Genomic DNA, 15,721 nt, shown 5'->3' on the forward strand with positions numbered 1-15,721 from the left:
TAGACAAGTCTCCTGGTCCTGATGGAATGCATCCCATGCAAAAGAGATGGCGGAAGAAATAGCAAATGCACTAATGGTAATTTACCAAAATTCGCTGAACTCTGGGGTGGTCCCCGCAGATTGGAAAACAGCAAATGTGACGCCATTGTTTAAAAAAGGAGGTAGACAAAAGGCAGGTAACTATAGGCTAGTTAGCTTAACTTCTGTAGTAGGGAAAATGCTTGAACCTGTTATCAAGGAAGAAATAGTGAGACATCTGGATATAATTTTCCCATTGGTAAGACGCAGCATGGGTTCATGAAGGGCAGATCATGTTTAACTAATTTGGTGGAATTCTTTGAGAACATTACATGTGCAGTGGACATTGGGGAACCTGTGAATGTGGTGTATCTGGATTTCCAGAAGGCATCTGACAAGGTGCCGCACCAAAGACTGCTACATAAGATAAAGGTGCACAGTGTTACGGGTAATGTATTAGCATGGATAGAGGATTGGTTGACTAACAGAAGGCAAAGAGTGGGGGCAAATGGCTGTTTTTCTGGTTGGCAGTCCGTGACTACTGGTGTGCCTCAGGGATCAGTGTCGGGACCGTAATTGTTTATGATTTACATAGATGATTTGGAGTTGGGGACCAAGTGTAATTGTCAAAATTCACATATGACGCTAAGATGGGTGGAAGAGCAAAGTGTGCAGAGGACGCTGAAAGTCTGCAAAGGGATATAGATAATCTAAGTGAGTGGGTGAGGGTTTGGCAGATGGAGTACAATGTTGGTAAATGTGAGGTCATCCATTTTTGTAGGAATAACAGCAAAATGGACTATTATTTAAATGGTGCTGTGCAAAGAGACCTGGGTAGTGTCCTTGTATAAGAATCACAAGGAGTTGGTTTGCAGGTGCAGCAGGTAATTAAGAAGGAAAATGGAATTCTGTCCTTCATTGCTAGAGGGATGGAGTTTAAAAACAGTGAGATTACATTGCAGCTGTATAAGGTGCTGGTGAGGCCACACCTGGAGTACTGTGTACAGTTTTGGTCTCCTTACTTGAGAACGGATAAACTGGCACAGGAGGAGATGCGGAGGAGATGCAGAGGAGATTCCGGAGTTGAAGGGTTGGCTTATGAGGAGAGACTGAGTAGTCTGGGGCTATACTCATTGGAATTTAGAAGAATGAGGGGAGATTTTATAGAAACATTTAAGATTATGAAGGGAATTGATAACATAGAAGCAGGGAAGTTGTTTCCATGGTGAAGCTAGAACTAGGGGGCATAGTCTCAAAATAAGGGGAAGCAGATTTAGGACTGAGTTGAGGAGGAACTTCTTCACACAAGGGGCTGTGAATCTGTGGAATTCTCTGCCCAGTGAAGCAGTTGAGGCTACTCATTGAATGTTTTTAAGGCAAGGACAGATAAATTTTTGAACAGTAAAGGAATTATGGGTGATGATGAGCGGGCGGGTAAGTGGAGCTGAGTCCACGAAAAGATCAGCCATGATCTTATTGAACGATGGAGCTGGCTTGAGGGGCCAGATAGCCTACTCCTGCTCCTAGTTCTTACGTTCTTATGTTCGTTATTCACAGATTTGGAAGTGCTGAAAAGACTGCTGAAAACAAGTTGCACAGCAGAGCACTTAAAAAAATGAAATTTAGGCAATTTGTGAGCTGTCATTCAAATGTGCAAATGTTATTGCACACTTTGGCGATCTTAGTGGCAGACTTATTGTTAAACCAATGTTTTCTTTTTGGCAGGCATATATAAAACAGGTTGAAGCGAAGGACATGGCTGAGCTTGAACTGAAGCTCATTGAAGCCAAAAACCGCTTGACTTTTCTTGTGGATCATGTTATACTTTCCCCTAGTGACATACGACTGAACAATAGTACATTTCACTGGAGCGGACGAATGGCAGAGATTTTTGAAGAAAACAAGAGGATGGTTGCAGAGAAAGAAGAACAATACCAACAAGGACTCAGGGTGAGAGATTCAAGTGCTTCGGTATTGATAAGGTTTTGCTTCATTTGCTTTGCATAGACACAGTTGTAGTGTGCATGCAGGTCCTGACCTGACACCACAGCAAAACTTCTTATTAACATTAGATATGTAATGTGAATACATTCAAACAACTCTCTACTATCTGCCTTTGTGGTGGACATATTGGCCAGATATGTGGGGCGCAGAATAAGTGTAAAAGGAGTCCTTTGTTAACTATGCTAAAGCCAGGAATTTAGTGCAGAGTAGGAAGGAGGTGCTATTTATTTTTCTTTTTATTTATTTCCAGTGGCTGAAGTATTTTTCTTTTGCCTTTAGCTAGAACTTGCTCTTTCTTTACTAAAGTAGTAACTAATTTAAATAGTAAAACTTGCATTTACAAAGTACCTTTTCTGACCATCAGACATCCCAAAGTGCTTTACAGCCAATGAAGTGTTTTTGAAGTGTAGCCACTGGTGTAATATAGGAAGTATGCAGCCAATTTGCACATAGCAAGCACCCATAAATAGCAATATGATAATGACCAGATATTCTGTTTTTGCAATGCTGATTGAGAAATAAATGTTGACTAGAACACTGTGAATATCTCCCATCATCTTCTTTGAAAGTGTGTCAAGGGTCCTTTCATGCCCAACCTGAGAGGGCAGTTGAGGCATCAGTTTAATATCTCTTCTAAAGGTGGGCAACTCTGACACTGCATGAGCATTGGCCTAGATTTTAGCCCTGGAGCAGGACTTGAACCCACAACTTTCTGATTCACAGGTGTATATGCTGCCAACTGAACCACAGTTCACTCTTAATTAAACAAATAAATCAATATGTTTTTAATATTTAATTTTACACGGATGTGGACATTGCTGGTGAGACCAGCATTTATTACCCATCCCTAGTTGCCTTTGAGGTAGCAATAAACTGACTTCATGATCCACTGCAGTCTCTGATGTATAGGTACACCCACAGTGCTGTTAGGGAGCCTAGCCACAGATGGTTAGATAGACCTGGCTGGTGGTCTGTCATAACCACAGCATAAAAATCATAGAATCAGACAATAGTTTCAACACGGAAGGAGGCAATTTGGCTTTTTGTCTCTGCTAGGTCTCTGGAAATTCACTTACCCCCATTCTCCTGCCCTTTCTATGTTGCAAAGCAGTTTTCTTTTCTCTTTAGCTGCTTATCCAGTTCCTTTTTAAACCCACAATTACATCCACCACAGTAGATCCAAACCACATTCTGTGTAAAAAAAAAAGCTATTCTTCATATTGCTATTGGCTTTTTTGCCAATCACTTTATATCTTTGTCCTCTGGCTTTTGACTCTTCTGCTAATCGGGCCAGTTTTTCCTTGTCTACATTATCCATACCTGTATACTTCGGTTACATGCACTTCTGTTGAAGTTCTCCTCAATCTCTTTTGGTCCAAGGAGAATAACCTCAGCTTTTCCAACTTAATATTGTGACTAAACTCCCTCAGCCCTGGAACCATTCTGGTAATTCTCTTCTCCACCCTCTCATCTTTTTTAAAGCATGGTGATCAGAACTGGATGCAATATTTTAGATGGGGCTTAATCAGACAGAGAATTTTCAATAAGATATGCAGAGCCAAAACCACAAAGAATAATTAGAATTAAATCATGTGCAGGAAGCAAAATAAAGAGAAGAAATATGGGATTCAGAAAGATAAGAAGCAGAAATGAAAATGTTTTAAAAAATTGAACTTCTAGAGAAATATGTCCAGAGTAAATTAAATTCTGAAGATAACTACTGTAACTTCATACATTTAGTCTCCCTTTATAGCTACCATTATCACCACTTCCCTCGACCCATCTTCAACAACCATTTCTTTTCCACAGTCCTCGACCCTGTTGTCGCCTCCCAAATCCATTTCCATCTATCCTGAGGCGCCAAGTTTGAGTTTCTCCAATCAAATTTCCACCAATGCCACAGTGCCAAAATCACAAATGATGTTCCATATGGCTATGATAATGGTGAACTTTCCCTTATCATCTTTCTAGACCCCTCTGTAGCCTTTAGCATGGTTGACCACACCATCTCCTCCAATGTCTTTCCACTGTCTTCAGGCTGGGTGGGATCCCTCTTATTTGGTTCCATTCTCATCTGTCTAATTGTAGCCAGAGAATAACATGCAGTGGCTTCTGTTCCTGCTCCCTGTGATCCCTCCCACTTCCTCTGATGTCTCCAGGGTCTATCTTTAGCCTTCTCATCTATTTGCTGCCCCTCAACGAGATCATCCAAAAGCAGTGTTCATATGTATGCTGACAACAACCAGTTCTATCTCACCACCACTTCTCTTGACTCCTACACTGATGCTGAATTGTTAGATGGCTTATCTGACATCCAGTACTGCTTAAACAGAAATGTCCTTCAATTAAACATTGAAAAAACTAGATCCATTATTTTCAGACCCACCACAAACTTAGTTCCTAGCTACTGACTTCATCCCTATTCATAAGAACATAAGAAATAGGAGCAGGAGTAGGCCATCTAGCCCTTTGAGCCTGCCCTGCCATTCAATAAGATCATGGCTGATCTGAAGTGGATCAGTTCCACTTACCTGCATGCTCCCCATAACCCTTAATTCCCTTATCGATCAGAAATCTATCTACCTGTGACTTAAACATATTCAACGAGGTAGACTCCACCACTTCAATGGGCAGAGAATTTCAGAGATTCACTACCCTCTGACAGAAGAAGTTCCTCCTCAACTCTGTTCTAATCTGCCGCTGCTGCCCGCCCCCCCCGCCCCCGCCATTTTGAGGTTGTGCCATCTAGTTCTGGTTTCCTTTCTAAGTGGAAAGAATCTCTCTACCTCTACCTTATCTAGCCCCTTCATTATCTTGTAAGTCTCTATAAGATCCCCCCTCAGTCTTCTAAACTCCAACGAGTACAGGCCCAATCTGTTCAATCTCTCCTCATAAGCTAACCTCTTCATCTCCGGTATCAGCCTGGTGAACCTTCTCTATACTCCCTCCAAGGCCAATATATCCTTTCGCAAATAAGGGGACCAAAACTCCACACAGTACCCTAGTTGCGGCCTCACCAGTGCCTTGTACAGTTGCAGCAAGACCACCCCCCCCCCTTTTACCTCGCGATAATGGCCAACATTCCATTCGCCTTCTTGATCACCTGCTGCACCTGCAGACTGAGTTTTTACAATTCGTGCACAAGGACCCCCAGGTCTCTCTGCACAGTAGCATGCTGCAACTTTTCACCATTTAAATAATATTCCATCCTACTATTATTTCTTCCAAAGTGGATAACCTCACATTTGCTTTGTAGCAAATGTACGCATCAGTTTTTAATTGAATACTCTCCTTTATTTCCTTCGATATCCACAGCTGGTTATCCCTTTTCTTACAGTCCTTCTTTTTCACTGGAATATATTTTTGCTGAGTACTGAAAAAGATCTCCTTAAAAATCCTCCACTGTTCCTCAGCTGTCCTATCAACCAGTCTGTGCCCCCAGTCTACATTAGCCAATTCTGCCCTCATCTGATCATACTCCCCTCTGTTCAAGGAGAGGACACTGGTTTGGGACCCTACTTTCTCACCCTCCATCTGTATCAGAAATTCAACCATGTTGTGATCACTCGTCCCAAGAGGATCCCTCACAAGAAGATCCCTAATTCTACCTGCCTCGTTACACAGTACCAGATCTAAGATAACTCACTCCCTCGTAGGTTCTGTAACATACTGTTCAAGGAAACTATCCTGACAGCATTCTAAGCACGCTCCCTCAAGTCCACCGCGTCCGACTTGAGTCAACCAATCAATATGCAGGTTAAAATCCCCCATGATTATTGCCGTTCCGTTTCTGCATGCATCAATTATTTGCTTGTTTATAGCCCGCCCCACCTCAAAGTTATTATTTGGGGGCCTATAGACCACACCCACCAGTGACTTTCTCCCCTTACTATTCCTTATCTCCACCATTCAATATGATGTTGGCTGATCCTCTATCTCAATGCCATACTCCTGTTCTCCCTCCATACCTCTCAACGCCTTTTCAGACTTTTTATATTCATGGCAACAGTCTGGGATTAATCCAGTTTGTTAACAACCTTGGTGTCACATTTGATCCCAAGATGAGCTTCTGACCTAAGACAGCCTTTTTCGACCTTCGACTACCCCCATATCTTAGCCCAGGTCCTGCTCAAATCCTCATTCATGTCTTCGTTACCTCCAGACTTGACTATTTCAATGCACCTTTGACTCATTTGCCATAATCTATTCAAACTAAACACTGCTGCCAGGGTCTTAACACATTCTATGTCCCATTCCCTATCACCCCTGTGCTCATTCACTTAGATTGGTTTCTAGTCAAGCAAAGTCTTGACTTTAAATTTCTCATCCTTGTTTTCAGTTCCCTCATGACTCACCCTCTCCTATCTCTATAATCTCCATCAGCCCCACAACCTGTAAAGATTTCTCCTTTCTTCTCACTTTGGCCTCTTGTGCATACTCAATTTTAATCGCTCCACCATTGGTGACCCAGTCTCCTCAGATGAGGAAAGGTTTCTTCACCCCTCAGAGAGGTAAACATGTGGAATTCTCTAATGCAGAAGGTTGTGGAGGCCAGGTCACTCAGTATACTCAAGAAGGAAATAGGTAGATTTCTATACACAAAAGGCATTGAGAGGTATGGAGAGAGAACAAGACTATGGCATTGAGATAGAGGATCAGCCAACATTATATTGAATGGTGGAGCAGGCTTGAGGGACTGAATAGCACACTCCTGGACCTTTTTTTATGTTTCCATGTTTCTGCCTTTTGACCTTGTTTTTCTTCCTTTACGACATTCCTTAAAACTTCCATCTTTGACCAAGGTTTTGGTTCTGGCCAAATACCTGGCTCAGCATCATACTTTGTTCTATAATGCTCTTACAAAGATCATTTTTACATTTCATTATGTTAAAAGGACTACATAAATATAAGTTGTTGTAGTTCTTGGATTTAAATGATCTGGCAATTAACAATATGCTGTCATAAGAACATAAGAACATAAGAAATAGGAGCAGGAGTAGGCCATCTAGCCCTTCGAGCCTGCCCCGCCATTCAATAAGATCATGGCTGATCTGTTGTGGCTCAGTTCCACTTTCCCGCCCTCTCCCCATAACCCTTAATCCCCTCTCTTATCAAGAACCCATCAACCCGCTTCTTAAAAATATTTAGCGAGGCAGCCTCCACCACTTCAACGGGCAGAGAATTCCAGAGATTCACCACCCTTTGAGTGAAGAAGTTCCTCCTCAACTCCGTTCTAAACCGCCTCCCCTTTATCTTGAGGCTGTGCCCCCTAGTCCTACTGTCTTTTTTGAGCGGGAAGAGTCTCTCCACCTCTATCCTATCCATTCCATTCATCATCTTATACGTCTCAATGAGATCTCCCCTCATTCTTCTAAACTCTAACGAGTACAAGCCTTGTTTATTCAGCCTCTCCTCATAGCTCAATCCCCTCAACTCTGGTATCAGCCTAGTAAACCTCCTCTGCACTCCCTCCAGGGCCAAAATATCCTTGCGCAGGTGCGGCGCCCAAAACTGCACACAGTACTCCAGCTGCGGCCTCACCAATGCCCTATACAGCCGCAGCAAGACCTCCCTACTTTTATATTCAATCCCCCTCGCTATGAAGGCCAGCATCCCATTCGCCTTCCTGACCACCTGCTGCACCTGCAAGCTGGGTTTTTGCAACTCATGCACAAGGACCCCGAGGTCCCTCTGCACCGTCGCCTGCTGCAGTTTTTCGCCACGTAAGTAATAGTCCTTCCTACCATTCTTCCTACCAAAGTGGACCACCTCACACTTGCCAACATTAAATTCCATTTGCCATTTCCTGGCCCATTCGCCCAGCCTATCTAGATCCTTCTGCAGACTCTCCACACCCTCCGCACAATTTGCCTTTCCCCCAATCTTGGTGTCATCAGCAAATTTCGACACCCTGCACTGGGTTCCCTCCTCCAGATCATCTATATGAATGGTAAATAGCTGAGGCCCCAGCACCGACCCCTGGGGCACCCCACTAGTCACCAACCGCCAATCCGAATAGCACCCATTGACCCCCACTCTCTGCCTCCTATTTGACAACCAATCCTCTATCCACGCTAACACCCTACCCCCAACTCCATGTCCCCTGACCTTCTGCAATAACCTCTTGTGAGGTACCTCTTGTCAAACGCCTTCTGAAAATCCAGAAAGACCACATCCACCGGCTCTCCTCTATCCACTGCCCTAGACACATCCTCATAGAACTCCAGTAAATTTGTCAGACACGACTTCCCTTTAATGAAACCGTGTTGCGTCCGCCCTATCAAGCAATTCCCTTCAAGATGCCTCGCAATTTCCTCCTTAATGACGGATTCTAACATTTTACCTACCACAGATGTTAAACTAACCGGCCTATAATTCCCCGCCTTTTGCCTGGCACCCTTCTTAAACAACGGCGTAACATTAGCCGTTTTCCAATCTTCCGGCACTTCCCCGGAATCCAGCGACGTCTGGAAAATAACCACCAAGGCATCCACTATAACCTCCGCCATTTCTTTCAGAACCCTCGGATGCATTCCATCCGGTCCTGGGGACTTGTCCACAATCAGCCCCTCCAGTCTGTCGCGCACCACCTCTCTAGTAACAGTAATGTCATTAAGACCCTCCAGTCCTACCACCTTTCCATCGCTGACACCCGGCAAATTATTCACGTCCTCCTCCGTGAAGACAGAAACAAAAAAGTTATTCAAGACCTTAGCCATATCCCCATCCCCTACCACTAGCTCCCCTTTCTCATCCTCTAAAGGACCAACGTTCACCCTAGCCAGCCTCTTCCTTTTTATATATTTATAAAAACTCTTGCTATCCTTTTTTATATTAAGTGCTAGCCCAGCCTCATAGCTTCTCCTACCCTCCTTTATCAACTTCTTTGTCAATCTTTGTTGACATTTAAACGTTTCCCAATCCTCTTCTCGCCCACTGCTCTTAGCTACTCTAAATTCCTCCGCTTTTAATTTAACACTTTCCTTCACCTCCAGTGCAACTTGTGGAGGAGCAGGTTAACTTAAGCAGCAAGTTCTGGATTTCCATGTTTAATTGAATGTACAGAATCCAGAAGTTGCTATCTAATGTATTGCATAATAACATTAAGTGATGGTACACTCGCTAATATTTCAACTCACAACCTATTCCATTGCTTTAATTTCATTTGGGGGAATTTCTACTCATTTATGGTTACATTTCTTTACTTCTGTTGTTCTTGTTACTGTTAATTTAGTCCCATGTTACTAACCTATAATGGTGTTTACTTGAGAGACTTAAGAATTCTGATGTTATTGTAAGTTTTTTAGTCAATTAATAGGAAATGCGTGATGTGTTACAAAGATTATATGAAATACTTTTATGGGACACATTAGAAATATTGGGGCTGAACTTGCAGCCTGTCCACCCTACCAGCGGAATTGCCAAAGCCCAAGCCCCAGTCTTGAAATATTGGAAACTTGTCGCCTGCATGGTCAGTGTGAACAAATTGGTACTTTCAAATACATATGAGTGGCACCTACAATGGTATACCAGTAAACAGTGAAGTAGAGTGGCCAACTCAGGTTGGACATTTTTCTGGAAGTTTCGTTAAATAAAATCTTGTCCAGGAGATTAATTTTTATTTCTGAAAACTCCAGAACAATCCGAAAGGGCTGCCAACGGTGTTCAAATGGTCAGTAGCTATTTGGCTACAGTCGTCAAAATCCTTCCAGTGGTTGAGAATTGTGTATTGAGAACCAGGTACTGGGCAGTGGCAGAGGGGGAAGGGCCTCTGTGAGAGGGTGATCGGTGGGGGTGGGGTCCCGCTGTCACTCTGCACTGTTGGTGATAGAGGAAGGGAGGCCAGTGACCGGCGCTGGACGTTTGGGGTAGGCAGAGCTGCTGGGGTTGCAGGGGGGGTCGGGGGCGGGGGTCGGGAGCTTGAGACTGCTGGGGTGGGGGCAGTGTAATTCAGGGCTGGTCTGGATGCATCCAGACACTCAGCGATCAGGGTTTGGAGTAGTTGCACAGGCGGTGATGTAGGGTCACTAAATGGCCTCTGTTTTAGTCTCCTGGCCTGCTATGCTGCAAAAGCTGGGCTGGGAAAATCACCCCCAAAATATTTCAGCTTTTAAGAGAATTCTAAGCTAAAAATAACATGGGAATTACATGTTTAAAGAATTAATTACCTTTTGTTAGAGATTGGGGCTTTTTCGAAGACGTCATTTGGGCACATGCCAGTTATTAGCCTGTGACTGTTAATTTTATTGGCAAATGTGTAGCTCAGAAATGTCTTAGACTTGAATCCCTGATGAAAGCAGAGTGGAGTTGTGATCTGACATGAATCCCTTAATATCAGCAGTGAAGATGGGATGAATGAATGTCAGAACAACTAGGTCCTATTGTGTTCTTGGGCTTAATTGGAATTTTGGGCTCAAATTTCTATGACTGCTGTTGAAAAATGAGAGTCAGCCTACTATTTAAAAGATGTATTTTATCTGTCTAAATTTAATACGATGCCTCTTTCAAAATTTATTTGTTACTTTAGCTTCGTACAGAAAGATTTGTAGAAGAACTGGAAAGCTATGCTAAGCAAGTGGAAGAGTTCTACGGTTTTGCAGAACTGTCAGAAGTCAATCGGTACTTACGAAAGGCTCAAACATTGAATACAAAACTCAATCAAGCATTGGAGAAGGTATGGGATAATGCTTGGACGAACTAATAATGCAGGCAAATGAATATAAACCTATTAATGAATGTAAAAAGAAAATGAGCTGGTGGTTTATATTTTATAAAGCCAGTTAATATTTTGTTATTTAATTGAACTACATATATAGGATGTCACAGCATAAACTCTATAGATAATTTACGGATGTGCCATTGAGGTCAGGTCTGAACATTGATACTTACGCAGTCAAATAGCTTACTGTTACTTGTTTTCAAGTCTCAGATTTTGAATAATGCCGATGGAATGATGTACTGCCGTCATATACAGGGAACCTTCCTTCAGATGGGGAGAAAATTAAAAGTAATTGAAACACAAAATTCATTACATGAAGAGAGTGGCATAAAATAAATATATTTATAGAAGATATTTGGCTTGTGAGAAGATGGATACTAACACAAGTGCAAAACACATACTTGATGAAAATTTGAGATTCCATGGGTTAGAAGTAGGAAAGAAGTGGTCGGTGGCTGCTAAATGAATTAGGCTGCCTGCTGGCATGAATTTATGTGTGAGGAAGAGGATTCCTGGAGGGACTGAGGAGATTCCAGGCAGTGGGGTCTCTTGGCTGGACTTTCCTGGAAGAGGTGGCAAGTGGGAAATAGATGTGTTTATTTCTGGATTGCAAACCCACCCCAATGGGAACCTGGAAACAAACATAATTTTGGCCTAGGCAAGGGACTAATTGGGAGGAAACAGCTCTGCTGACCCTGGACATGGGATCAGTCAGGTCACCTCCAGAGCAGGAAAATTTATTGTGGCTGCTGTTCGAATGTGAGGAAGAAGTGTTAACAATTGGCAGAAAAGAAAGTTTGAAATAATGTGAGCAATCTCTCGTTTATCAATTGTAAAGAGAAACAATTTCTCAATGGGAAAGCAAAAGTAAGAAAAATAATTTCTATGACTCTTGTTTTCTACGATCAGCCTGCTTGGTTGGACCTAAATGTAAATGTTTCTCAAACTAATTTGAATGAATGTTGGAATGCTGACCTTTGTCCTTGGAATTAAATGAAGAATATATGTGGTCAAATGTTACATTGAAAGCAACGTAGTCAAACAGAATGTCTTGGATGGGCATGGGGGTCAAACTTCCCAAGGTCAACAGGCCCAAGTTGTCATGGGGAAAGAAACTCAAACTGAAACGTATTGAAAAGGAAATGACAGTTTTCGATCATGCTGTTCTCGGAGATGAATGGTGAATGTTGATTTCCTGCTTGAAAAGAAGATAAATCAGAACAGAAAAGAAGAGAGCAGAGTGGATAAGAATCAGCTATTCCCCTTAATTGCAGTGTAAGTCATGAAGGGACACAAGTTCAAGGGGCAGAACGTTTAGGAACGTTTAGGAGAACGTTTAGGAGGAGATGTAAGGTAAAACTTTTCTACCCAGAAAGAGCGTGAAGCTTATTAGAATGCGAGTGACTGGATTTCAATATCAATAGCAAATTCGGCATGCATATTTCCCTTTCCCATGTGCTTCCTACCTCTCCGACATGATTATCACACCAACACCAATTAGTACTGCTTTTGAAAAGTGTGGCTCAGTCACAGCAGTACTGAAAGAGAGTGAGGAGGTGAGTACTACTGAGCACCGACCTCCAGGGTGCAGGGGTGGGCTCCCAACTGCTGTCATGGTGCAGGATGGGTGGGAGTTTTGCATGGGTATAGGGGTTTAGAGCTGCTTGTGGCAGGTCAGGTCACTCTTGACTTGGGGCTTGTGTTGTGCGCGTTTTCCTGGGCCGCTAAAAAACCCCTGAGTGGTTGCATATGAGGTTGAGTCCCAACCTGACTAATGTTGCACTGGTACCCTGCCACTTGTCTGCTGGACAGGCTCTGTGGTTTATTGCAGACATTCCATCCCAGGCTTCACTAACAGTAACGAAATCAGGCCTGGCAGCTGTTGCCCCAATCAATGGAGCTCTGCAGGTGTTATCACAGCTCCTTACATTGCATGGACTCTACAGTGCTCCCTACAATGGTTTCCCATTACATGACAGTCATGAGGGTGGTTCTCAACCGGGTGTCTGAACTTCAGGCAATTCCTGGAAACCACTGCACCAAATATCTACGTGCGTGCACTTATACGTATGCTTCAAGGGTTTCCAATGGGGACCTCCGCACAGCCACTCATATGCTCTCTGTCCCTGCTATGGTGAGAATGTGGACACAATTGGCAGCCCACTGAGGTGGCGCATGGCACCAGACTCATGGGGACACACGTTGCTGGGAGGGAGTGAGGACCCGGGATGGATAACCTTAGGGACTGTCTCTCCCTCTCTCTTATGGATCTGCAGGACGACATTTCATCCTTGGCAGTGTAGGTCACAGCGGCCCTCAACTTCTATTCCACCAAGTCCTTCCAGACCTCTGAGGCATCTCTCAGTCCTCCATGCACAAGTGCCCTATACATCTCAGTCTCAGGCCTCTGCACTGGTGTTATCTGAGTGAGGGTTGGAGGCCATCATTGTGTGGTCCAATGCCTCAGTAGTGGAGGGGGTGGTGTTGGTGGGGCTGATCCTAGGGTCTTGTGGGTGATGAAGGTGCCATTCCAGACTGTCTGCTGGGACTGCCTGGGAGGCTGGTGGGGACTGGGATAAAGGATCTTGAACCACTGAGTCCCGCATCAGTGATGGGAACTGATGATCTTGTAACCCAAATAGTGTTTTTGGATCAGCACTTGGAGTACCACGGCAGTCAGGGATCTGGCTCAGTGCTTGTAACTGGGATCCGCACAGTTCCAACAGTAGATATCATCGGTGCACATTTGCTGGGCTGTAGGGCCTCTCTTCATTGAACAGGCTTCTGAGCCTCAAGATTTGAAACTCTTTGTGGGAGGCAGATCACAGACAGATGAATCACAGCAATGGGGTGCAAGAACATTCAGTAGTGATTCTTTACAGTGCATATTATTCGATCCCTAACTACAGTGACTGCCTTCACCCATGTCCTCTTGCTGCATTCTGTGCCTTGTGATCTGGGATGTCGTTTACAGGCATCCAGTGCTGGGGTGGGGTGGGGGGGGGGGGGGGGGGGGTTGCGGGGAGCTGCGGTGCACGTGGGGATCTATAGGGCCCTGGCCAACTTTTAAGTCATGATGTGGAGATGCTGGTGTTGGACTGGGGTAAACACAGTAAGAAGTCTCAACACCAAGTTAAAGCCCAACAGGTTTATTTGGTAGCAAAAGCCACTAGCTTTCGGAGTGCTGCTGCTTCGTCAGGTAAGTGGGAGTTTTGTTCACAAACAGGGCACATATACAAACTCAGTTTACAAATAATGGTTGGAATGTGAGTCTTTACAGATAATCAAGTCTTAAAGGTACAGATAATGTGAGTGGAGGGAGGGTTAAGCACAGGTTAAAGAGGTTATTGTCTCCAGCCAGGATAGATAGTCAGATTTTGCAAGTTCAGGAAATCATTGGGGGTTACAGATAGTGTGACATGAACCAAAGGTCCCAGTTGAGGCTGTCCTGATGTGCGGAACTTGGTTATCAGTCTCTGCTCAGTCACTCTGCGTTGTCATGTGTCGCAAAGGCTGCCTTGGAAAGCGCTTACCCAAAAATCAGAGGCCAAATGCCTGTGACCGCTGAAGTGTTCCCAACAGGAAGAGAACACTCTTGCCTGGTGATTGTTGAGTGGTATTCATTCATCTGTTGTCATAGCATCCCCCATGACATTGGCATTGCTGCAACTGCCTCAGTACTCAAGCTGACAACTGCCAGTTCCCAGATGCAATTTTACAACTCATCCGCTTCATCCTGGACCGCTATGTCTTCACCTTCAACAACCAGTTCTTCATCTAGACACACGGAACAGCTATGGGGACCAAATGCGCACCTCAGTATGCCAATGACTTCATGTGCGGGTTCGAACAAGACCTTTTCATTGCACAGAACCTTCAACCGATGCTATACACTAGATACATCGATGACATTTTCTTCCTTTGGACTCATGATGAACAACTATATAATGACATCAACAAGTTCCATCCCACCATCAGACTCACCATACTATTCTCTGGAATTGGTTGCATTCTTGGACACATGGAACTCCATCAAGAATGGTCACCTCAGCACTTCACTGTACCGCAAGCCCACAGATAACCCCATGATGCTCCGCTTCTCCAGCTTCCACCCTAAACACGTTAAAGAAGCCATCCCCTACGGACAAACTCTCCGTATACACAAGATCTGCTCAGTTGAAGAGGATCACAACAGACACCTCCAGATGCTGCAAGGTGCTCTCACAAGAATAGAATCTGGCACTTGACTCATCAATCAACAGTCCTGACACGCCACAGCGAAAGACCGCACAAACCTCCTCAGAAGACAAACACGGGACACAGCGGACAGAGTACCTTTCATCGTCCAGTACTTCCCTGGAGCGAAGAAGCTATGACATCTTCTCCGGAACCTTCAACATGTCATTGATGAAGACAAACATCTTGCCAAGGCCATCCCCACACCAGCACTTCTTGCCTTCAAACAACCGCACAACCTCAAACAGACCATTGTCCGCAGCAAACTACCCAGCCTTCAGGAGAACAGTGACCACGACACCATACAACCTTGCCACTGCAACCTCTGCAAGACATGCTGGATGATCGACACGAATGACATCATCTCATGTGAAAACACCATCCACCAGGTATACGGTACATACTCTTGCAACTCGGCCAACGTTGTCTACCTGATACGCTGCAGGAAAGAATGCCCTGAGACATGGTACATTGGGAAGACCATGCAGACTGTACGACAACGAATGAATGAACACTGCTTGACAATCACCAGACAAGAGTGTGCTGTTCCTGTTGGTGAACACTTCAGCGGACACGGGCATTTGGCCTCTGACCATCGGGGTAAGCGTTCTCCAAGGCGGCCTTCACGACACACAACGCAGAGACGCTGAGCAGAGACTGATAGCCAAGTTCTGCACACATGAGGATGGCCTCAACCGGGATCTTGGGTTCATGTCACACTATCTGTAACCCCATGACTTGCCT

General features: G+C 44.3%; 1 protein-coding gene across 1 annotated transcript in view; it reads left to right on the top strand.

The window, feature by feature from the left end:
* dnah7 (dynein, axonemal, heavy chain 7) overlaps positions 1-15,721 on the top strand; it is a 438,937-nt gene that overhangs the window by 110,518 nt on the left and 312,698 nt on the right. The window contains exons 15-16 of the mRNA XM_080198799.1: positions 1,744-1,968; positions 10,550-10,696. Coding sequence (XP_080054925.1) covers positions 1,744-1,968; positions 10,550-10,696 — 372 coding nt within the window. The remainder of the gene's footprint in view (positions 1-1,743; positions 1,969-10,549; positions 10,697-15,721) is intronic.

The sequence above is a fragment of the Carcharhinus amblyrhynchos genome, chromosome 11 (genome assembly GCF_965287045.1).
Source record: "Carcharhinus amblyrhynchos chromosome 11, sCarAmb.v2.hapA, whole genome shotgun sequence".
Taxonomy (NCBI): Eukaryota; Metazoa; Chordata; class Chondrichthyes; order Carcharhiniformes; family Carcharhinidae; genus Carcharhinus; species Carcharhinus amblyrhynchos.